At 44.6% G+C, this 23,473-nt stretch overlaps 1 protein-coding gene across 5 annotated transcripts in view; it reads left to right on the top strand.

The window, feature by feature from the left end:
- Window positions 1-23,473, top strand: part of SEMA5B (semaphorin 5B) — a 254,481-nt gene that overhangs the window by 149,798 nt on the left and 81,210 nt on the right. For all 5 annotated transcript variants that reach the window (XM_032189713.1, XM_032189716.1, XM_032189717.1 and 2 more), the window contains exon 6: window positions 6,169-6,214. In XM_032189713.1, the coding sequence (XP_032045604.1) occupies window positions 6,169-6,214 (46 nt within the window). The remainder of the gene's footprint in view (window positions 1-6,168; window positions 6,215-23,473) is intronic.

Genomic DNA, 23,473 nt, shown 5'->3' on the forward strand with positions numbered 1-23,473 from the left:
AACTCATTTATTGAAACAGAGAGAAAAGTAACCAAAACATTTATGGAAAGCAGCCTGCCTTTTACAAAATATGTTCAAACAATATTTTTAAAAAATCCCCGTTCTCCAAAGGATGCAAACGCTGCTCCCCTCCAGACCAGGGCGGGTTGAAGGTGCCTGGGGGCACGGGACAACGTGCTGCCCCCACCGAGGGGACCCCTCTACCACCCTGGGGCAGAGGAGGGCCAGGGACAACCGTGCCCAGCTTGCTGCCCCCGCGAGGTGTGCGAGGGGGGACACGGCTGCAGCTCAAGGGCCGAACCCTTCCTGCGATCCCCCCAGCAGCAGCAGCAGCCCAGGTTTCTGAGGATTGATGTTGGTCAAGTGTGCCACAGCCGTCCTGTTGTCCAGCGTGGTCTGAGGCCACATGCATCTGCCTCTTCTGCCTCTTCCAAGAGCTGGCACAGCATCGAGACTGCACCCGGTGCTGCTACAGCTGCTGGTAGCTCTCCTCCACCGACTGCAATTTGGGGGATTTGATTTCCATCCTTGTTTCTGCTGAGAAGTACGAAATGGGCCTTGTGTGCAAACACGGTGGCAATGCAGACGCGGTAGCTGTGACCCTCGCTTAATTTGGAAGCTGCTTAATCAGAATGATATGCTGCTTGCGTAAGGAGCCTCTTGTAAGAGGATGCTCCTCCAGCTCCGGCTAGATTCATCACGGAGAAATGTTGCTTTGGGAAAAGCTATTGCTCATACAGCAACTGCATCATATTACTGCGTGCCATTTAGCGTGGCTCTCTGTTGAACATCTATTGATTTTTAAGGAAGAATGATAGACCGGACAAGTTTTTCTTCAATAGAAACAAAATTACTGGTGAATAGGGATCCAGCCTGCGAGAGAGATGCTGGCTCACCACCTTTTTTCCCCAGCAGGTGTATGCGAGGACCCTCAAATGAATCTCTCAAGCAGCATTTGCAAAGGGATTGTCCCTCACACTGGGGCAGGCACTTAATTAACTCCTTCTGAGAGCAAAGGCCAGCCCATCCTGCAGGGGCAGGGTTTCTTGGGCTGGCTGGCTGTTTCGGAGGTGTGGATAACCACCTGAAAAGTTCAGCCACAGCTGGACCTGCGTCGAGGCGCTGTGCGGTAATCTAGCATGAGATTTGGTAGCCAGGAGCCCCGGGCTCTGCTCTCGATTCCATCGCTGCCGTGCTGTGTTCTTTGGAGAAGGTCACTTCACCTTTCTCTGGCTCATTTTCTCCATTAGTATAAGGGGGGAATGAGACTAACCAGCTCGCAGGGAGTCCTGAAGCATGACTAAGCTGTGTTTGTTGTGTACTGTGCGAGCACAAAGTACATCTGAGGCCTCCAGGAGCAGAGATGGGAAGAGCTGACAGGAGCTGCTGGCTCCCTGCCCGACGTTCGGCCCCAGGACTCGGCTCCCAGGGGTACCAGGAGGCAGCACGAGGTTTGTCACATGCATAAATCTGGGCCTTGTTTCGCATTGCCCAAAGGACCCTGCTCCGTTAATTATTTTCCTTATTATCTACACTGCGACAGTTGAGTCCCTCCTGCAGACCTGGCACCTGATTGCAGCCCAAGTTTGGGGAATCCCTTCCTGGAGCACCAGAGCACGCCTGAAATCTCCAGTAACCCACCTGGGCTGTGCCAGGTGCCTTTCAGTGCAGTAATAGCCCCAAAGGAGGAGAGTGACTCTTCACTCAGTCCTCTTTAGCTTTGCCTAAAAGCATTTTTTTTGCATGATTGAACATTATCAGCTTCTGTGGGCTTTGCTTCTGCTTGCAGGACAGCTGTGTGGGCTCTTGTGCTCACATCAGGGTCCTGAGAGGTGCAGGTGGTGGCCAGCATGAGGGAGCTCGTGGCTCCAGGGTCGCTGGCAGGGGTTGTTGTGAAGCACAGAGGGTTTTCTTACCTGCTTGGTCAGCGTGGAGCGGGGCAGCGGTGGGAAATGTGAACAAACCTTGCTGATTTTAATCTGAAGCTAGAGTAACCTTTCATTTACACCTGTTCATTAGCTGCGGGGAAAGCCCTCCTGATTTACCACAGCTGAACTGCAAAGCACGCTCTTTATTAATTAGAAGGAAGCATCATTTTGTCATCAGGCAGAAGCAGTGCCTGAAAAGAGGGCTCTGCTCAGCACTGGAAACCAGCCCATCCGTAGGTTGTATCTGTAGCACGTTGCAGCCCTCGTCATTTCAGAACTCCTTAAAGGAAGGGTTTCAGCTTTTCCTCAAGCACTCTTGTTGTGCAGCATCCCACTGGAAAAGCCTCGTTTGTCTCGGAGCTCTGTTGCCTGGTGGTATTGTAGACAAAGTTACTTTGCCTTCACTGTGAATTGGTTCAAGGCCACGCGACGTGTGAAGGAGTGCATGGGCATCGCCTTGCAAAGTTCACCCAAGGTGCTTGTGGCTGTAAGAAATAAACACTGCCTAAGCAGCTTTGACTTGGGAATGTCGTGGCAAGTGGATTTAAGTGGATATATTCTTCCAGCCTTTAAAATACATCTCAGCTGCTCTCCTGCTGCTCTGGTACGTATGCTTTGTGGTACCAGGCACAGTGAGCGCTTAATCATTTTATAAGGCAGCCAAATACAAATTACAAAGCCAATTAACAAAGACTTCCCTCTACAGGATTTATGCTGCAGCTTGGCTCTGTCCATAGGCAGACTAGCGTCGAGGGCACTGGTTGAGAAATAAAGCACTTCAGTGTATACCCAAATTCCAAGAGTTTAAATGGCACTTCAGTGCAGGCTTGAATGCTGTGACCACGGTCTTGGCTGAGACTTTGGGGTGTCACTGATTAACACAGGCATCTTCAGAAGTGCACAGATGTTGTGAGCAATAAGGTTAGTAGTTGTGAGCAATAAAGTTAGTAGCAGTAATAATTAGCAATGCGAGGCATCTATAATGTATGTAATAATGTTTATCCCAGAATACTTAGAAGAGTTTAACCTTCTGCTCTGGAGATGGCTGAAATGCAGCCGACTCTGGGATGAAAGAGAGCTTTTGTTGTAAAACCATGGAGTGAAGGTGCGTGACCTTTCAGAACAGAAAGTGAGTAAGAGGTTGACCTATCCCTCCAGGTTTGTGCACCAGCTTCTTACACGGGCGAAGGAGGTTATTAGAAGAGCTGCTTGCACCAAGCAATTGCTCTTCTGGTGTAGTCCAGAGGGGCTTAATTTAAGAGAGAAAGGAATTAGCCAACATTTACAAGATAAAGTGGGGGAGAAAAAAAAATGACCAAGAAGGCACCTCATCTATTCATGCAGAGATCTTGGTGTTCTCATATATTTCTTAATCCTACTCTTCTAGCTGCTTTAAATTATAGTTCAGCAAGGTATTAAACAGACATAACTTCAAATACGAGCAGAAAAAAAGACACAAATGGGGCAATTCTAGGTACAATAAACCATGTCTGTCATTCAGAGACCTTGTTCATTCTTGGCCCGAAATTACATTTAGAATGCAATTCATAACAATGGCACTGTCTTATTCAGCAGATCTTTCCCCTTGGCTTTTCACTCCTCATATAGTTTTACAGAGCAAGTGTGGTTCAAAGAAGGTGTTATTAATTAAGGATTAGTCGGTTCTAGCCGGGCAGGTCGGCTGGTGCCTCTGGTAGCCCAGTCTGCCTAATGGTGCTCATATTGCTGCTGATGAGACGTGAGAAGGATCAAACAAACAAAAAGAGACTGCCAGGGGCTGTGCAGCCACCAGGTAAAGCAAGCTGATGAAAACTGAAGGGAAATCCTCCTTGCTGTAAGAAAGCTACAAGGTCAGGTTTCGAGAGGTGAGGTTAGTGGGAAGCTTTTGGAAGATCTTTGTGCTTCTCACATCAGTGCTGTGTTTCTGCCTGGTTTAGGTCTCAGCCACCCACGTGGTCTCACCACTGATGCTTTGCTCAGGTGCTGCGCAGCAGGCACTGAGAGGACAGAAACTGCCTTTTTTTTAAATGGACACTAATTCCTGTCTGCATCTGTTTTGGCTGAGTGCTAGGCAAACCGTGTCCTTTAGCTACATCTTTTCCATTAAATATATTTTGGTTGAATTTGCTGTGCAGCACTACTGGGGAAAAAAACTAATATTAAAATTTATTACTCAGTCAAACTGTCCAGCTTTTTACAAGACTGAAACAAGGAGCTGGAATCTGCTGTATGACTTCCAAAATCAATGCATTTAAATAGCATGCTTAACAACAGGATAGCAACTTCAAATCCCTGGTTATGAGAACTTTCTCCTTAGGGTGTTGTAACACTGGAGGCCAGTGACATGCTTAATTTCTGCAGGAGAAGGCTTATTCCATGATACCTCATGTCCTGGAAGTGCATTAGTATTTTGGTGAGAGCAGCATGTGCTTCCACTCAGATCAGTCACCGGAGGAGAATTTTCCTCCATTTTGAGATTTTGGCTGTGTGTAAGCTTAGCGCCTCTGGTCAGCTGCATGCATCTGCAGGGCATAATATTTAAGTCTGTAGCCAGAGAGTTAATAACAAATTACCTGGGAAAGTGTGCAGTCCTCAGAGACAGAGTAAGGTTTCAGAATATGAAAGAGCTGCTGGTGATCGGACTAGGACAGAAGATGGAGGTTTTGTGTGTGTGTTTCTCTGCATACTTACAAAAGGTGTAATAATTACGGATACATTTTGTTCAGATATTGCTAATGGGACTCATTCTTCCCTGGGTAAGCAGTCCCAGTACAGAATAGGACAGAGGTGGTGCAACTTAGAGCTACACTGGCTGAAGATCTGGTACCGAGAGTTTGACTTCCATGGTCCCTCATCATCCTTGTCCCCACCCATCTTCATTGACAGTCTGCAGTGGTTGAGATCCTTTGATTTACAGAACTGGGACAAAATATGCAGACAACTCTATGAGTATGACTTCCATGATATTCAGGTGAGAGACAACAGGAAAAGGAAAAACTGCTCAAGCCTCTTAGTGGTCATTGTGACCCCATATGGATTTCTCATGTGTGGAAGTTTCAGTAACTTTGCTTGGGCAGTGTGCTGCTGACTACAGACTAATCAAGGCTCTTCAGAAGAGTCCTTAGGACCTATCACTATAAGACTGTAAGTCAACTTCCATTGACTTCTTGACCTCACTGACATTGCACTTGCATTTTTGGTAGGTAGGGGAATGTCCCTAGACTAGCACTTGTAGGGTGGATGAAGCTCTACCACCAAAGCTGCACTTTCTGCTGCTTAAACAGAGCCACCACAAAACCATTGTTCACCTGGTGCAATATAAATATGTCTTCTCTGGGAGGTTGCGGTGACAGGGATGTTGGAAAAGGATCACAGCTCTTCACACCGATGAAGATGACAGATGGGATGCAAAAATATGAAGCTAGGTATGGCCAAAAGCCTCAAGCACACAATCAAGTCCATATGGCTTAATACACGTCAGCTGATTGCTGGTAACTGCATTGTCTTAGCAAGCAAAAATGTGAGGTAAAACCTGTTAACTAAGACTCTTCCATAGATGTTGATGCAAATGTGCCTTCCCTCCTATTTGTGTTGGGATAGGAACATGCAGAGGGAGGGCTGCAGCTCAGCTGATGTGTTGTATCTCATGCTACAGTGACTTCTGTCAGGAATTCCCTTGCTCTGCCTTTGGAGATGTGATGACAGGAGGATTGGGAGTATCTGCAGTCACTGCCTTGATTTCCCTGCTGGTTTTCCGTGCAGAGGGGTTCTGCTGAGAAGTACCTCTCCTCTCCTCCTCCTTTTGCACCAAGTCCATCTGCAAGGATAGACTTGGGGGGAGCGTACTGCAGGAGGCAGCTTTGCTCCAGCTGGCTTCTATCCAACCCCAGCTTTCTCAGTCAGCAGAAAAAAAAACAAACCTGAACACAGCCCTTACAGGACTTCGACCAAAGCCCTCTGAGGGTCTTGAAATAGACCCTGTTCTGTTGGGATTTCAGTGTAGGCCTCCATTACGAGGTTTGGAGTATTTTACTCCAGACCTGCTCAGAGCTTTGCTATAAGGCTTGCTAAGACAAATGAACAAGGGACATGTTACTATTTTTACATTCTTTGGAGAGAAATCCAACAGGCCCTCGTTGTCCATAGAAATGGATAACCAAAAACAATTACTTGCATTTAACTTCTCCCTTCCTTCTTTTGATAGCCTAACAATTTGTCTTTCTTCTGCTTGCTCATGCAGGAACTACCTCTTCAGACTTAGTCTACACAACGTTTCTCTCATTCAGGTATGTTCACTTTTTACTCTTTTGTTTTATTTGACTTGTTAACAATGTTCTGTAGTATTAGATGTGTGTTTTCAGAAGCCTGTAGAGAGTAAATTTGCAGAGTGGTGGAGCAGGGAGAGGACAAAGTCAGAACCTAATGCTTATTTCCACTCCTGCGATAATGCTGGGGGAAGGTTCTTGTACACTTGCCCATTTGGACAGCGCTCTCTGCTCTTGATTCATGAGTGCTTGGGTGGTAAGAGGATGTGCCAAAAATATGGCATCTTAAAGGAACAAAGCAGGTAGTGTAACTGATACAGGCTTAAACTCAACAATCGATAGCAATCCTCCTTCATTAGAGATGTTGACAACACGTAGGAAAAGCTTTTACTATTCTTGTCCGTCCCCATTTTGAGTCTATGTTGGCCCTTGTGACCATGGACTGCTGAGAAGCTGTGTTTTGCAGAATGCATTGCTAAAACCAGGGTTGGACTTCTGAGCGTTCACCAGACGAAAGGGGCAGCAAAATATATGTTAACCGTGGCAGAGCGGAGGCAAAGCAGCTGAAGTCTGAAGGGGTTTGCGAATGTCTAGCAGTATTAGGACTTTCCTCCCACTGCACTGAATCTGGAATTGAAAGGTGCAGCAAATATGGTTGATGAAAACTCCAATCTTTAAATTAATAAATACCTATGCTCTGGGAAATTTCCTATGTTCTGCAGTTGCTAGAGCACCAAGGATGTATTCAGCATTTTTCAGACAGAAGGAAGGGTCTTCTTGCCCTGCCTGGCTATGTAAAGAAGCCATTAGGCCAGTAGTGCCAGCTATTCCCATGTGCACAAGCCTTGTGCTGTTAGTAGGGGGTACAAGTATAGATGGAGAGAAGAAAAGATGTTTAATGGTTGTAAAATGCATTGAATCTTCCTTTAAAAGGAAAACAAAGTCCGGAGTTACCAATGACAACAATAAAGAGTTAGAGAAGCTGATACTCCCATTTGGCAGGAGTTTTCCTTTGCAGAGCTGTATTAGCATGACTGGAAGGATTCCAGCGAGCACACAGGAGAGGGAAGTCTCTGTAGTTATGCAAGATGCCGTACCTTCTGCAACGCCTGCGATCACACTGCCTGACACAGCCTCTTGTGCTCGTCAGATGAGGGGTCCCCTTTCCACCAAACCCAGTCGTGAATTTCCTTACACACTTCTGAAGTCAGGCTTGGCTCGGGCCCTTCTCAGCGCAGCAAGTTTCCTTTCCTACATGGCAAAAAATGGGAAGTCTCCTTCTGTGGCACCGGAGGATGCTGTGGGATCTCCGGGTTAACATAATGAGCTTAGTTTGCTCCTGCTTTCTGGGTGTATCCGGTCACTTTGCCAAGACTTTTTGCATGACAAAGAGAGCATGGAATTATGTTGACACACGTGTTGGGAATGATGGAAGCGATTGTTTCCCGACCTAATGGTTGCCTAAGTAGCTGCTTGGCTCGCCTCCATAAAGCACATGATGCGGCTTAGAGGCACCCCCTCCCACCTTCCCCTCGCCGTGCATCATTTTAAAGATCAGATCAGAAAGGGAGACAAGAAATACAGGGAGTTTGCAGTTAGATATAAGGAGAGCGAGAACTCAGTTTAAGTAATCGCAGTGCTAATTTGGGTTGGTTTGTATCTCTTCTTTGTAGCTAAAATACAGCATGGTCAGACCTGATCTGGGGGTAGTTTTTCTCCTTGAAACTGTGGTCGGATTTATTTCTGCTCATGGCACTTACTCTTCAAGTTGCCGGTGGGGCTGCATCTGCCTCAAGGTGCAGGATTGTGTTGGCAGGTGTCTGCTCCCTACTTGTACTTCCATGAGGAGCGGGCAGAAGCACGAGGAGAACAGTTTTTGGAAGCAGCAGGGCGTGCTGGCTGTGGGCAGAGCCTGGAAGCAGGAGGAATACACCTCTACAGCACTGCTGGGCAAAGTTTAAAGCTGGTTTTCACTGAGAGCTCTCGTGCAATCTGCTCTATCCCTAGGCTGTACCGTCCCTGGGGAAAAGCCACGGGCACATTTCAGCCCCACAGCAGTCACAGAAAGGAGAGGAGGCCGGGGGGTCCTGTGAAGGAGATGGTCCTTCATCAGCTTTTCAGCACGGGTGGCAACCGCCCCTCGCTGAAGCAAAACCCTGCTTCCACCACTTGCTTGCACAGCACATGCAGTACTCGGGGCTCTCATTCTGTAATGGGGAGATTTACTAGCCTGCTCTGCCTAATGCATGTTTTCCCTGACGGTTATCTTTTCTTTAACAAGAAAATGAGTATTTCCTGCCATTGAGCAGGCCATAAAGTTTTTCATCATAACATTACTTTATTCAACGCTTTTCAATGGGTATAAATTCTACTTTTTCGGGATTATAATCCCCTTTATGTCTATTGCATTTCACAAGACCAGTGTTAACTATGTCGTTACTCACTGATTTTAGAGAGCTCCCAGGCTTTCAAAGGCTGCTTTTTCCTTCTACCTGTTGAATGACTGTGGGTGGCTTTCATTTAAGCCCAGTGCTATTAAAAAGAGCAAGAGTTCTCCATGGACTTCAAGGATCTTTTTGTCAAACCATCACTCCTGAAAATACATTTTAGGAGTCTTTAGTTCCAGAAGCTAAAGTTCTGGTATTACTTCTGAATCCGAGTTGGACTGCCACGAGTATAAATCTGGCTTTGTGATCTCCCCAGAAGAGAACACCGTGGAGCGCCGTGCAGCCGTTCCACAGGGCTGGGGTAGGAAGTTACCGTCTTCGAACTGCAGAAGACTAAAAGGCAATAGTTAGCTTTATGTGGGCAAGGTACCGCATAAGACCCGTGTAAAAAGATAGCATTACCCAGTAGAGCAGTTGTAATTTCAGGGCAGGGGAGGAAGATTTAAGCATATGTCAGCTTCTGGACTACGTTATACTTTCATATCGGGCTGTTTCTTTTTCTTTCTTAGCTCCCAACTCCTTGTTTTGGGTTTCTTCTCCTGAACTAGATGGTTTTATCCCTGCTATTCTGCTGTGTTCCAAACCTTGCTCTTGACATGGATTTTTTCTGTTGGTCCTGCTGAGGTTGTCACTCCAAGAACTGTGGCACCGAGCTTTTACATGAGAACTGGTGAGCAGAACAAGCTCGTTCCCTGGTAGAACAGTTCTCTGGGCTTTTTTTTTTCCCTCTCTTTGTTTCTAAAATGTGTTTCAGCAGTTCTTCCATTTGGGACCTGAGGAACCTTTCAGCACTTGATTGTTATTTGCAAGACAAACTTTGGTGGCGGTTATTTTTTCTTGTGAGAAAAAAAGTTTGGCTGAATGTCAACATCCAGAAGGAAATTGGGGCCAAGGTATTTTGGGGATCACTTGTGATTTTGTTTGCCTTGGCCTTTCTTGCCAAAATTGAGGCACATTGTTAGTGAATTTCTAAAAATCAGCATCTCGACGTGCCCCAGGTGGGGTATCCAAAAGCACCTGTTAATTTTGGAAACTTTGGCATATAGCATTAAAATTCTTGCAGTGGTAAAGAAATGTAGTTTAAAAATGGATGCTGCTGTTAATCTTTTAGCATCTCTTTTATATAAAATCCATGTAACGTTCCATCTCCATCTTTAAACTCCCCTTTTGTATGCATTATAAGCTCTTAATATGAGACGTTTCATAGAACACGTTTTTGAAATGATGTGCACTTGGAGCACATGCTGTTTAATTTATGCATGGGCCTGAAACAAGGTTAGCTCCTAATCTGCAGCTTTCACAGTGAGGCCATAGAAAAGTCTGTTTTATTCTGGAGTTTGTAATTAATGGAGTAGGTGGAAGGGTCATTTTAAAAACATAAGCCTTTGAGCAAATTTTAAAAAATGCACGATGCTGATTAGGTCTTCTTAGCAAGGAATGCTACTCTCTGGTGTGCATTAAAAGCAGGCTACTTGGCAGGCATTTCATAAATCCCAGTACGGTGCCTACCCCCTGTTCACCCCGATTTTACCTGGAATTTAAATTTCTCAATAGAAATGAGTGGGAAATGATTTTTCCATCTCCAAAACCTTTTTGAGATGCCAAGATATTTTGCACTGTGATGAAAATAAGACTTTTTGACATCTTTGTAAAATCTGAAAGAGAAGGAGTTAGACAAATGGTTGCTTGGGATGAAAATATACCAGGCCAGGTTATTTTCTGAAGTGAAAGTTATTTTCTGAATAGAAGGTTATTTTCTGAAGTTTCTGATTTCCCTTCCCATCTGTGACCAAAATTTGCCCTCTGAACCCAAGGGGCCCTTCCAGACTTTCTTCTAATAAGTTTAATAGAAGCTGTTAGGATTTCATAAAATCTTTTGATTCCAATTATTTCCTTTAATGGAAGATCTTTTGTGAAAACTCTCTAACCAGCCCTTTGATGTCTGTTTACTCACCAGTTATGTTATATCAGCTAATAGTATTTAAAATACTTTATGGGTATGCAGTCCCTTTCTTAAAAATAAACCATATTTTAACAGAATGTGAAAGAATAAAAGAGTGTACCTGTTGGAAAACTATTTGGAAGATATGCTATTTCACTTTTTAATTCATGCTGAAGTTTTGAGGTTAAAACATGTTTTAATAAGCAATCTCATGTTTTGTCCTCTTGAGTGAGGATGAAGTTCAGGAGAGAGCATCGTGCTTCTCAGATGGTCTGAATTTGGGATGCTGGCCTGTGGGGCTATGCACTGCCCAGCACCAGCAGAGCTGTCAGCAGCTAGATCCCCAATTACCTAACTACAAAACATCGGGATGCTAAAAAACACATCAACTCCAAATGGATAAATTGGCAGCACGTACATTCCTGTGAGCACTTCGGAGCGTGCTACAGTCACCAGGGCAATACTTTATGAAATTTCAGGACTGCTGAAAGTATAAGGCTTAAACCCGAGCTGGAAGTTAGCAACGTGTCTGAGCAGCAGTAGCTCCGAAAGCTTCACATCATGAAGCTTGCTGAAATCAATTTCTTTCTGTTGATATCATGGGGTTTTGCAATGGGTGTTTTTCTTCAGACCTAAAATAGGAACGAAGTGTTTCCATATGGCCCTGTAGCAGATGAACTGCAGCTCTGTATCCAGTGCATTTCCTGTAGAGACTGTTTTACTCCGGTTTTTCTGCCCTTGCTCTAAGAAGCAGAAACATCTCTGCTGTGGAGGGGAGGCTCCCAAAACCAAGCAGCTGCTCCTCAAGTCACACTTCCCTCCCTGCCAGTCCCTGGAGGGCTCTCTGCCTCTGTGGCATAATCACTGGTAAGCCGACAGTGCCTGTCAACAACATGTAGTTAATAATAATAAAACTTGCCCCTCGGTCCTAAATATGCCACGTAGCAGCAAATGGAACAGCTTTGGTGTTTTACACTTTGAATCCAACAAACTGAGCATTAAATTGTTAGAGAACCGTGGGATGGCTCGGGTTGGAAGGGACCTCAAGGATCGCCTGGGCAGGGCTGCCACCTACCACATCGGGTTGCCCAAGGCCCCATCCAACCTCACCCCCACAGATGGGATCCACACCTTCTCTGGGCAACCTGTTCCAGTGCCTCACACCCCAGAAGATGTGGGGCTCGCAGTCCCAACCCATACTGCTGGCTTGGCCTGCTGGTGGCTGAGGGAAACTTCCCGTGTCCAGCGTATCTGTGTGATGCTTGCTCCCTGGTGAGACAGGGCTGTAGCACTTCTTCGTAGAGTGGTGTGAGTTTTGTCAGCAGAAAGAGGTGACTGTGTGGTATTTCACATTCACTTGCAAGCACATCCTTGAGTCAGAGCCATTCCCATTTTTCAAAATACCCTTTTAAAACTCAAGAAGAAACCATGTATTGACACGACAGCACGAACTTACGCATGCTCAAAAGCAGGCCCAAGTTTGCTGAAGGTATTTATCTGTTCAATCTAGTTGTAGTGTCAAGATTATTGTCCAATTTAAAATCCAGTTTGGGAAGTCATTTTGGGAAAGAGTGAGAACACTTTGCCTAGTCATATGTAACACGGAGCCACCTGACAGGAGCTCCATTTTGAGATGTTTAGGAATAAGCTGCACTTCCCAGAAGTCATTTTCTTAAAAGCAGTTTATTATTTGTTTCTTGCAGATTCCCAGATACTTCTTTGAATTATATGGTACATATTCCTAGATAAAACGTTTCTTTCTTTACTTTTAGGCCAATGCAGTTCCCTCATTTAAAAACATAATCAAAACCTCTACGAGAGCAGATGAAGTCTTTAATATGTGGCTCATAGCTGAGTTATGATTGTCACATATTTTATCAGTATGCTACATTTTTTATTAACAGATTAACATATAAATCTATTCATAAATCACCTTCTGAAGCTGCACCTCAAACCTCTCACTCTCAGCCTAGAGGTTTAAAGCTATTCCATAATAAAGCTTATATTGGCTGAACAAACTTTCTGGCAAATTCAGCTTTTTATTCTGATGGTTTCAGGTTCCCAAATCAAATCTATTCCCTGAATACACCCCTCCTTAAAATGACAGATCAAGAGCTAGACTAGCTTTCAGGTGAGGTTTTCCCTTTGCAGGATTTATTTAAGAGAGAATTTCTACCCAGAGTGGGAGGTGGCAGAAGAAAACCAGGCATGTCAAACTGGGGGTGGCCACGTCTGGAGGCCACACTTCATTCTCCAAGGACACACTCCTCCAACTGAGTGAGGACTGCAGGGAACTGTGGTGTTTAAAAGGCTCTGGCATGAGCTACTGGGAACCAGCTTCGTCCTGATGCTACTCATCAGCTGAAATGCAGAGAGCAGGGGAAGCAAATCTCTTGTCACACTCCGTGGTGTTGAGTGATTTCTGAACACAACATCCTCTCTGTCTGAGAGAACCCAACTCAGGAGTCCATTTATATCTAGCAAAGCTTTTAAGCTCATGTTTAGCTTTAAATAAATGCCTATTTTCCTTTGAGAATTGCCAAAGTTAAGAACATGCTGCATGCTCCACTGAGTGAGAATAATTTCAATATGTGCATTAATAGATTTGCTAAACTGTCTCAGAGCGCACTGCTTCGTTGTAATCAATACAATTGCCCTTTAAAATGAGTATTTAGGCATTAGGAAGTTCTCATATATATGTTTACATATACATTAACACATACATGTATATATGTACACATACACATGAGGATCATACATACATATATGGGGTTGTATAGCATGTATAAGAGGTTCAGGATCCATTGCTTTTTGCATTCATACTTGGCACGGAGCAGGGCAGCTTGCTCGGAGCCAGTGAAGGCGAGGGAGACAATTTACATCCAGAGGGGAATGAGCCTGTTAGGCTCACAGGGCAGGTGAGGCGTGCAGGAGGACTGTCAGCTGTGGATTGTCAGCCTGCTCTCCTGGAGAATTTGTCAGTTGTCATTACCTCCTTCCCTGCCTCACCTCGCTTAAATGCCAAAATTACTACAGAGGTATTGGTCTTTGTCAGCAAATATTATGAGCAGGATTCAGAAACTGAGAATTTAATTAGCTGCTGAAGTCACTTACTGATAACAGTGGCATATTGGGCTCTTTATTTGATAAAACCTTGTCAGGCATTTTATGTATAAGAAATGAAGACTAATGTTTTTATTCCTTGCAACTTACAGTCAGGACCATTAAACATCCTTATACAGAGAAGAAAAAAAAAAAAAAAGGAAAATGAGAAAAAGAAATCTCACGGACTTCTCATTTCTTGACACCAGCACTGCTTCTGTATCTTTGCCAAATGTATTTCAGCTCTTCCGTTTGCCCTTGTTTTCTTTGTGGGCAGCTTCTCACTTCGGTGCCCCAGGAGGCTCTCGGAGACCTGCGTGTGCTGGTGCCTGGTCCCCTGCCCTGCCCACGCCTCCATCCTCTGCTGCTGCCAACAAGCCAGCTCTGCGGGACCTCCTGGCAGGCAAAGCAGCCTCTTGTTAGAGGCTGCACCTTAACTAGATCATCATTTATATAAACTGAGTTTAATACAAAAATATAAACATATAAATAATATAATTATTTACTTTACATTATTATCTATCACTATTTACTATTTTATTATTTTAGGGATGTGGGGTGTCCTTAGATATGGAAGAGTTTCATTCTCTAGCTGGGAATCCTGGCTTGCCACAAGGCAGAGAAAGCAACTCTTCTGCCCCAGTTAGGTTGGGATTGTTAATTTAAGCTGTAAAAGAGGATGGGCTGAACGCAGCACCTCCACCTAGGAGCAGTGGATGTGGCAGCAGCGACCTGTTGAGCTTCACTCACCAACCGAGGGCTCGCTGAGCACCCAGCAGAGGAGCTCGGCGAGCTGGGGAGAGGTCCTGGCACCCCACTGCATCTGCTGCCAAGTCAGAAGTGAGAGAAGTCCTTGGTAATACAAGGCACTGCGTCTCATAACACCAACAATGGAGTATCTGGGCCAATTACTGCAAAAAAGCATCTTTATTTATTTTTTAAGACTGAGAATACAGGAAAATATCTACGTTTTATACTCAAAGCGGAGCTTAAGAGAGATTTAAATGATTCATGTCCCTTGCGCTGGCTCTCTGCACAGGATTAACTTTGACCCTGATAGCATCCAGTCATTTATAATGAGAGCATTAAAAAATCACCATTTATTGATTTGCACCTCTCTAAGAGGACCCATGGATGACCTCATATGTTTCCCTTAAAACCAGCCGTTGAGCTCTTCGGAAAAAAAGAAATGAATTATTTTGTAGTAAATACATTTCATGTCAGCGCATGCATTTTTTCCCTGGATAAATAATCCCGGTTTCTCTGTTAGTAACAGTTTAGCCGATGTGTGTTTTACAGCTTCTTTTAAACGTAATGGTTCTGAATGACTAATAGGAAGGGGATTATTGGAGCCGGGAGCTATTCAGCAGTCACTAACACGGCCTGCGCAGCTGTTACCATCCACCCAGGGCTGAGACGGGAACAGTTTGCTCATCAGTCCCTCAGGACATCGATCCTGTCCCAGCATGGCAGGCACAGCTTCCCCTCGTCCTTTGATAGCCTCGGAGAGCTTTGGCCTTGAAGGTTTTACCTGGCTGTACCTGCGAAGGAGGGTGAGGAAGTCTGGTGGTGGGGTGTTGGGAACCACCACAGCTTCAACAGTCCAGACGAACAGCATCTTACAGATACTCTACTGTCACTAAAACACTTCTTTCATCTAAAAGTTACCACACCGTGGTTATATCCATCTGATACGCTTTTATTGGTAACAGGACCAAGTGGAGACTGTGCTCTTCTGAAACTGGGGAGACCAAGCACGGGGAGTCAGAAAGAGACTCAGAGTCAGAAAGGAAAGAGATGTGCAGACAAATTGCTTATTTCTGTGCATTCTCTACGAGGACAGCCTGGATAGCATGGACAGGAGGCAAAGCATGGCTTGAGTTTTTGAGAGTGTTTTATTTCCTTGGAAGTAAAGAAAAAGGAATTACAGGGCTGCAGCCGTTTGGATAGGCTGCAAGGGTGCCCAAAGAGAAGAGCTTTAAGCTTTATTAGGCATGACAAAAAAGTTCTGAAGTTAGCCTGGGAGTATTAAAAGACAAACTGCAGTTGCCTAAGAGGAGAGGATTTTGATGCATGGGACAGAAAGGAATGATCAATGGTTCATAAATATACCAGTGGTAAACATGGTGACAGGAGAAAAAATGTATGTGGCTAATATAATTGTTACAAATTTAGCAGCTTTTGCTATGAAATCAGTTACCGAGGATTTAAGAACAAGGCTTTTTTTTTTTCTTTTTTCTTTTTTTTTTTTTTTTAAGACAAGATAAATGTAAAAGCATTGAAAAACACCAAAAAGGAGTCTAACAGAAGAAGCACAAAGCAGTACGCTGCGTTAAGCCTGTTGGAGAATCAGTTTGTATTCCCCCATCTTAATTACAATCCGTATTCTCAAAACTCATTTGTAGAACGCTTGACCTTGGTGGAGGTCAGACACAAACGTGGTGGAAGGGAGGTAAGGAAAGAGACAGGTGGCAGAGGGAAGGCAAGGGCAGGACTCGAAGTGAAGAAAATTGGAAAATAAATCCCGTGTTGGCAGGAGCAGGCAAACTGGAGAGCAGAACAGAGGAGCTGGGAGGAAGGAATAAAAGACACCGCATCAGAGTCTCCTTTGCAGGAGAAGGAGCAAATAAATTCCTTGTTGAGCTGGAGCTTGGCAGAGCTCACTACGGCATCAGGTGCTGACGTCTGGTGTTGGAGAAGAGGAGGCAAAAGCAAGGCAAACTGTGACAGCCCAAGCAGGGAATCTGAAGGCATCTGTTACCCAGCCTTAGGAGGAAGCTAGGTGGATTGATGCTACGCGCAGCAGTGGGCTTTGGCCACAGAGCAGGTGGGAAGTGCCTCCTGCCAGGCCTGGACGGTGTTAGGTACACCCAAACTTTTGGTGGGGGGGTAGGAGAGGGGCTGACAGCCATCTTCCCTAACCCAGCAGTCCAGTTTTCAATTAAACTGTGGAGCATTTCCATTCTGCAGCGATAAATGAGAGGCTTGAGCACTGATTCTTGATAAATCAACTGCATTACTTTTATCCAGACTGGCTGCTAGTGCTTCTCCAAGAGAAGCGTTCGATTTTATATTGATCAGGTGCTGAACTCAACCACTGCATGTGCTGCTGGTGACGTGATGGCATTTGGAGCGTAAAGCTTTTGATCCAAAAGTAAAGAAAAGTGGAGATTCGGGTCCTGTCGGCCTTGTCATTTCCCCCCACCCCGACCACTAAAAGTGTTGCTGCATCTCACAGAGGTAAGGCCGCAGATAACTGTAGCCTGCTCAGAGCCTTCCAGTGTATTTAGGACTGGATGGATGTTGGCTTCACACCTAATTGGAATTGCTGGGGAGAGGAGTTGGGGGAAGTGTACAGGGAATTCAGCACTGTTGGTTCTTCACTTTCGCGGTATTTAAGTGTTCCTTGCTGATGGAGCACAGATGGTCTTAGATTAAGGAAAAAAACATGCCAGAACTGCAGGCTAAGTTCAGACTGGGGAGTTAAGCTTGACATGAAATAAGCAGAAGGCTGTAATTAGCTTATCAAGAGCATTAGGCACCTGGCGGAGGAAAGCAGGTATAAAATGCACAATGTAGCTATGGAACAATTAAAAAAGATACTGAAATCTGTTTTACGAAGCATGGGGGGGCTTTCCATCGCTGACTTCCTCTTCCAGCCCAGCCTGGTAGCATCTGAAAAGTTCTCCCGATTCTTGGTTATTGACGATTTATCAGAAGTGTTCCTGACAGCTTGTGGTTGTGAGCACCAAACCTCACAGAAACCAGAGAGGCTAAAGGTCAAAATCTAGGTGCAATGCCAAAAGTTTTCCTGGAAAGGTTGCACCACACGTGCTTGTGCACCATGTGTACTCCCTGACTGCAAGTATCAGTCATCTCGCTGCTCCCTTCTGTTCTTTCTGCCAGTTTTTTTGCAGCCACCTGACGTCTTTCACCCTAACCCTGGGGTTCAGGCTCAATGGGGTGAGGATTGCCATTTAATCGTAAGCAGAAATGCCCATCGGAGCTCAGCTCAGTGTTCCGCGTGCTACCACAGCACACGTCCAAAGCCTGCTGTCTAGGAACAGGAGTCTGGGTTCTTTCTCTAGATCTGCGAAACAAACAGAAATTCAGACATATGCTGAACTGAACAGAGAAAGTACAAAGACTCCTTTTTACTTAAGCTGAGGACTTAGAATTTGTTTTGCTCATATTCTTGAAGCTGAAAAGCTGTTATTTAAAATGGGGAAGAGCAGAAGGGAAAGTCTGGTTTCATTTTTGGTCCCCATGCAGCTTAGGCTCAGGCAGCATCTCTGTTCTTACCCTGCCTTGCGAAACTTTCCCAGTCTCTCTGGCTTGCTCAAAACTGGCCCTGGCTAATTAAAGTAATCTCAAAGCTTTCCTTTGGTCTCAATAGTGCATCTTTCACTTAATTAAAGATTTCCAGTGCCTTTTTTCCCTTTTGGTTGCACTACAGCAAGCTTAAGTGCACAACCAGAAAAGAATGTTGATAGGGTAAGTTGAATCACATGCACATTTTATTTGTTTAATTGCACACTGCCCCCTTTTTTCAAGCCAAGACAGGATTCAACCCATGCTCAACCTCTTATACGATTTTAATGAGAATATATTGCAGTGTTTGTCATCCGAAAGAGTATTAGGCCCCCACTAATGCAATAGATGTGATTTCCCTAAAGAAAAACAGGAGGCACAGAACAGTGAAAATGTCATCCTGAGTTCTTCATTAGTCTCTTTAATACTGCAAGATGTGCTGATTTTGATTCCTGAATCTCAGCCTAATTGTTGGGAGAATCGGATCCAAATTGGGCATTTCCTCCAACTTATTTTAGCTCCTTCTCAAAGCAAACAAGTAAATGCTGAACAAGTATTTTCAGTGATGTAACCTGGAGAGGAATAAAGAATGCAAGACTTCCCCACTTTAGAAAGCTGATAATACACAGAGGTTTCACATGTTATTTGGTGATTACATTTTTGATTTGAAGTATATATAGGGAGATTGCTTTTCATAGCTGAACTCGTAATGTGGGTGTACAAAAATGCACTCGGTTGACTGTGCAGGATTTGTCCAGTCTGTCTCAGAAGTGGAAAAAAGAAAAGCGTGTATAGTGGAGAACCCTTAACATCTCTACATAGCAGTGAGCTTCAAAGAGGCACAATGGCAAAGAAACCCAGAGCAGAAAAATGAAGGAGAATAAAATAGCCTTGCTTGATACAGAAGTACAAAGGAGACTATAGCCATGGTAAATTGATTTTGTACTGAATATGGGCTGGTCCATTGGGAGGGTTTTTGAACCTCCTATTCCAGAAATCATTGTGCAAAACAGTGAGAGGAGGCTGCTTAGAAGTCTTGTCACATCCATCAGTGGAGCACACAAAGAGGAAGGAGGGATTTAGCTGTGAATGGCGACTCTGCCAGAGAACATAAAGGGGTGGAGATGGACATCTTTTGGTGGTAGAGGGGCCTCGAAGGAGGAATTGTCCCCACTTTACCAAAGGCGACCATTGCTGTGACTCCATTCTTAGTGGCTTCTTAGAAATAGCTTGTTGTACTTTGTTTGTAGCTACTGAAGAAAAAAAAATACAAAATCTGTTCTTTACAGAACAATTGGTGCTGGAGGTGTGAGAAAGTGCTGTGTGGTGCCCACCTGGCCAGAGCCAACCACACCTTCACGCGCACCGGCTGTACGTGGATTCCTGACCTGTTCTCAACTGCAGTGAATTTTTCTTTAATCATTTCTGACTGAGTATATTTTAACTTCTTTATTTAGTTATTTCATTGATTTACCATATAATCTTACATCTTTGTAATCTCCAGTATATTTAGTAAATGTTTGTTGTCATAAGCTATAAACTGAATGTGACATGGCAAGAGACCAGATTCTGCTGTGGATGTTAATTACCCAATATGCTAAAAGTCTCCTCTCAATTTCTGTGTGCTTTTGATCTTCAGTAATAGGTAACACTGTAAGTCATCCTTCCCTAACATCTTCCGTGCTGTTTTCGAGTTCTGGGTGTTGTCATTCATTCTAAACTGGCTACAGGCGAGAGCTTTAAGGTCTTTTTTCACTTCGCATGCCAAATGTCCCCGTTAACTAAGGCTGTCAATTTGCATTTGGCCCTATCCATGCTTTTGCACACTTAAAAGCAATAGAAATATCCAGTGGATTAACTTTTCAAAGAGAAGTTGAGTATTCCCATATAGCACTTGCAACTAAATCATTGCCGTGTTAAGCTTTCAAGCTACGTGAAGTACATCATCAGCAAAATGAAATCATTGCCGCAGACTGGCATTTTTCTTTACATAGAATGATAAAAATACAAACAGTAGATAGTGGAAACAGAAATCCAGTGCCATCTTTATCTCTGTTCTCCAGAGCTGTATCTTTCTTCCAAAGTAACATCTTGGCATGTTCATCTAACATTGCTGCATAAATATGTTGCTGTCGGAGTGCGCTCAGCATATAGCCCCAGCACAGTGTGTATCCCTGCTTCCTTTCCCCTTATAGGCAGTGCTGCAATCCGATCTGCTGCTAAAACCTATAATTTGGGTATCATCCCTGGCTGCCACGAGCCCTTCAGTCCAGGTGTAGCATCTCTTAAGGCACACCCTTAGCTCCCTGTGTGACAAGGTCACCAGTGTCCTTGCACCCTTCCACCCATTTCCCTTTCCCTGGGACAGGAGCTCACTGCTTGCTCGCCAGGAGCCCTGTGCCGCTGGGGTGTGCTCCCTGTGCATGAGGGAGGCCGTGAGAGATTTAAAGCATTTTACTTTGCACTTGAGACAGGACAGAAGTGTGAGCAGAGAGGGTTGCCATGACTGAGGTGATGTGCAGTGGCTCGTCAGGCTGGGATAACTGGATCAAAGGCAGAAGACCTTGCCTGCGAGGAGGCTGAGCCCCACTTCTGGCAGGTGTCACAGCAGTGCTCCATCCAGATGTACGCACAGTTGGAGAACATAAGGTGGGAGGACAGGCTCGTCTCTAAACCAGTGAAGCTTAGCAGTGAAAGTAGTCAGTCCCAGAAGCTCCCCACCCCGTTGGAGGGGTGCAGATGTACACCATTTTTGTCATCCTTGTGGAGCTGGTGAGCCGGGCTGAGGAACTTGAGACCTCTGATACAGCATTTTGCATGCTCAGGATGTGGCAAGAGTGAGATACAGGGGAATGTGAATACTGAAAAATGGTGTCCTTTGGAACTGAGCTACGATCTGTTGTTAAAATGAGGCAGCCCTTCTTTCTGATGAATTTTGCCTTCCTTACTGCGCCCGAGCATGGCATCCCCTTCTGTTCTGGTGCGGAGTGGTGGTGCTCAGCAATCTACAAACCCCAGGCCAAAATCCATCACCGGACAGTAAGAGCCTGATGTTTGTTCACAGAGAACAGATCAGATTCTGAGATGAAGGTTATGGGAACTGGGACCCACTGATTTTGCCTGTTTGCCAGCCTTTGTCTTCTAAGCGTTGGATTTTGAGGCCTTCCCAGAGGGCTGTGGCCCAGCCACTCCCGCAGAGCCACACAGCTGGGCCTGGCTGCTGATGCGCATGTTGGGTACCTCCTTTAAACTAAACTCAGAGCTTGAGTTTTACTGCAGCCTGAAGGCTCTCAGATCACTTACGGGAAATCAATTAATTTGATAAAACACCGAGCAATTCTCTTCATCCAAGTCCCCCCCATACAAATTGACCGAATCCTGCGGCCATCCCTCATACCTGTCACTGCACGCTGCGGTGACCTGCAGCGTGCATGGTGCAGGATGAAGCAGAACTATTTATTGAAGCTTGCCATTATGTCATTTTGGTATTAGTTATCTGTTTATCAGGCATGTTTATCACAGTTTTAATGAATTACCTGCGTTGGAACTTCAGAAATGGCCTCTAGGGTATTAAGCTCCTGCGCTCTGTTATGAAGAAGTTGGATTTCAATAAGTTATTATTTATAGAGCGCTGTAAATATGCCTCGTCCTTGAGAGACAAAAGCCAATGCTTCAAAAAGGAGTTTCACTTTCCACTTTTAGACTGAGGCAACAGGTCTTTATGGAGAAGTCCTGGAGGTTTTAATAGGGAAGAAGTAACTAAAATGGTGTAGAAATGTTTTTTTACAATATGCTTAGTAGAAACCTAAGTTAAACAAGAACCTTTTCATGGATTTTCTGGACCCAGCCTACAGAAATGACTTTCAGGGAGGTTTTTATTTCTTAGTGCTCTAAGACTCAGTGCTTACCAATTTGTTTGAAATGCTGTAGAATTTGCCTGGGGGAGGGTAGATTAACACTGGTGCTGTCTTCTGTGGAGACTGCAAGGTATATAGAAACAGAGAAATAAACTTAAAAATGGATTTGTCATTATTTGCAAGAATTCTGTGGCTTGTATTTTAGAGGTACAATACGTGTTTATCAATATGGATGAAAAGGCTAAGGCTGACATCATGTAGGGAAGTAAAGTGGCTTCTGAATTGACACTGCCTAAAGGACTTGTCCTGCACCCTAATTTAGCAAAGTCCTTAAGTATGTGATTAAGCCAAACTGGCCTAGTAGGGCATGTAAATATGTCCATTGAAGTTGGCAGTATTACAATGCAGTGCAGAAGCAAGGTCCCTTTATAACCCCTGTCCCCAGACTTGGAGAAGAGTTTCCATGCCTTGCTGTGAGATGAGCTGCTCAGAGAGCAACTTCTAAATGTAAATAAGAAATACAGATTTAGGGCTGGTGTAAGGAACGCAGGAGGGGTGATGGAAATGGAGGCCCCTGCTGCTAGCAGTCCTGCAGGCCTGAGGCTGGCGGACACAGCGCTGCTGCTGCTGCCACTGTCAGCAGGAACCCGAGGAGCTCAGCACCTGGGAGAAAATGCTGGGCTTCTCACAGAATCAGTTCCTGGTTTTCTGCCATAAGCTTGTACTTGTTTGTTCATCTCCTTCCAAACATACACCGTGCACATTTTTGTGTTACACTTTTTCCCCATAACAGGAGAGAACAGCATGATTCCCGGCCTGTCTGCAGGCGTGCGAGGCTGCCAGTAACTTGTACAGAGCATTTATTTAATGGGAGTGAGGTTGGTAACAGATGGATGGGTTTATATTAAGCGAGTTTAGAAACTAAGAATGGGTTTAATTTACCCGATAAATACGCATGTAACCTATTCTAGTCCAATCTTCCCTTTCTAGTTTTAAAGCAGTGCTCAGTTTTTGTGCAAAAAGCTCCAGCAACCTCTGTTGTTTAGGTACAGTGCAGGGATTAGTCTGTGCTTAATCTATTAAATTCACATGTGGTGGTTGAAGTAATTATAAATTGCTGGCCTGAATGTAAAAGCTGGTCCACAGAAGTTGAGGAGATTTTCGCATCAGCATGTGAGGGTGCACATACCTATTGATAACAGGACTTGCTAGTGACAGGCAGGTACTTTGGATGCCAACACTGGGATGTGCAGGTAATTAAATAAGTGTATCTAGAAAGTTTCTCTCAGCAGTGTGTGCTGAATAACTGATTTGACGGCTTATGATGAGCTAGAATTTCTAGATCAGTGTTGATCTGCAGCGTGAACTGGGAGCAAACCGTGATGCTCATAACTTATTAGGAGAGACGTTCTCTTTCTTTTTGTGGCTGGGTGTAGCATTTGAATGCTTAGATGTGCACTGAGCATAGCCACTGTAATGCATTTCTGTCAATTTTCTTGTTGGCCAGCGTTGCACCGTGTGCATACACATAGTTGTGTGACTGTAGTTGTTCTCCTTCGTGTGATTTCCTAAAAATGCTTACATAACACATGCCTCCTCCCCATTTTTCTTCTTTTTTTTT

Source organism: Aythya fuligula, chromosome 6 (genome assembly GCF_009819795.1).
Source record: "Aythya fuligula isolate bAytFul2 chromosome 6, bAytFul2.pri, whole genome shotgun sequence".
NCBI lineage: Eukaryota > Metazoa > Chordata > Aves > Anseriformes > Anatidae > Aythya > Aythya fuligula.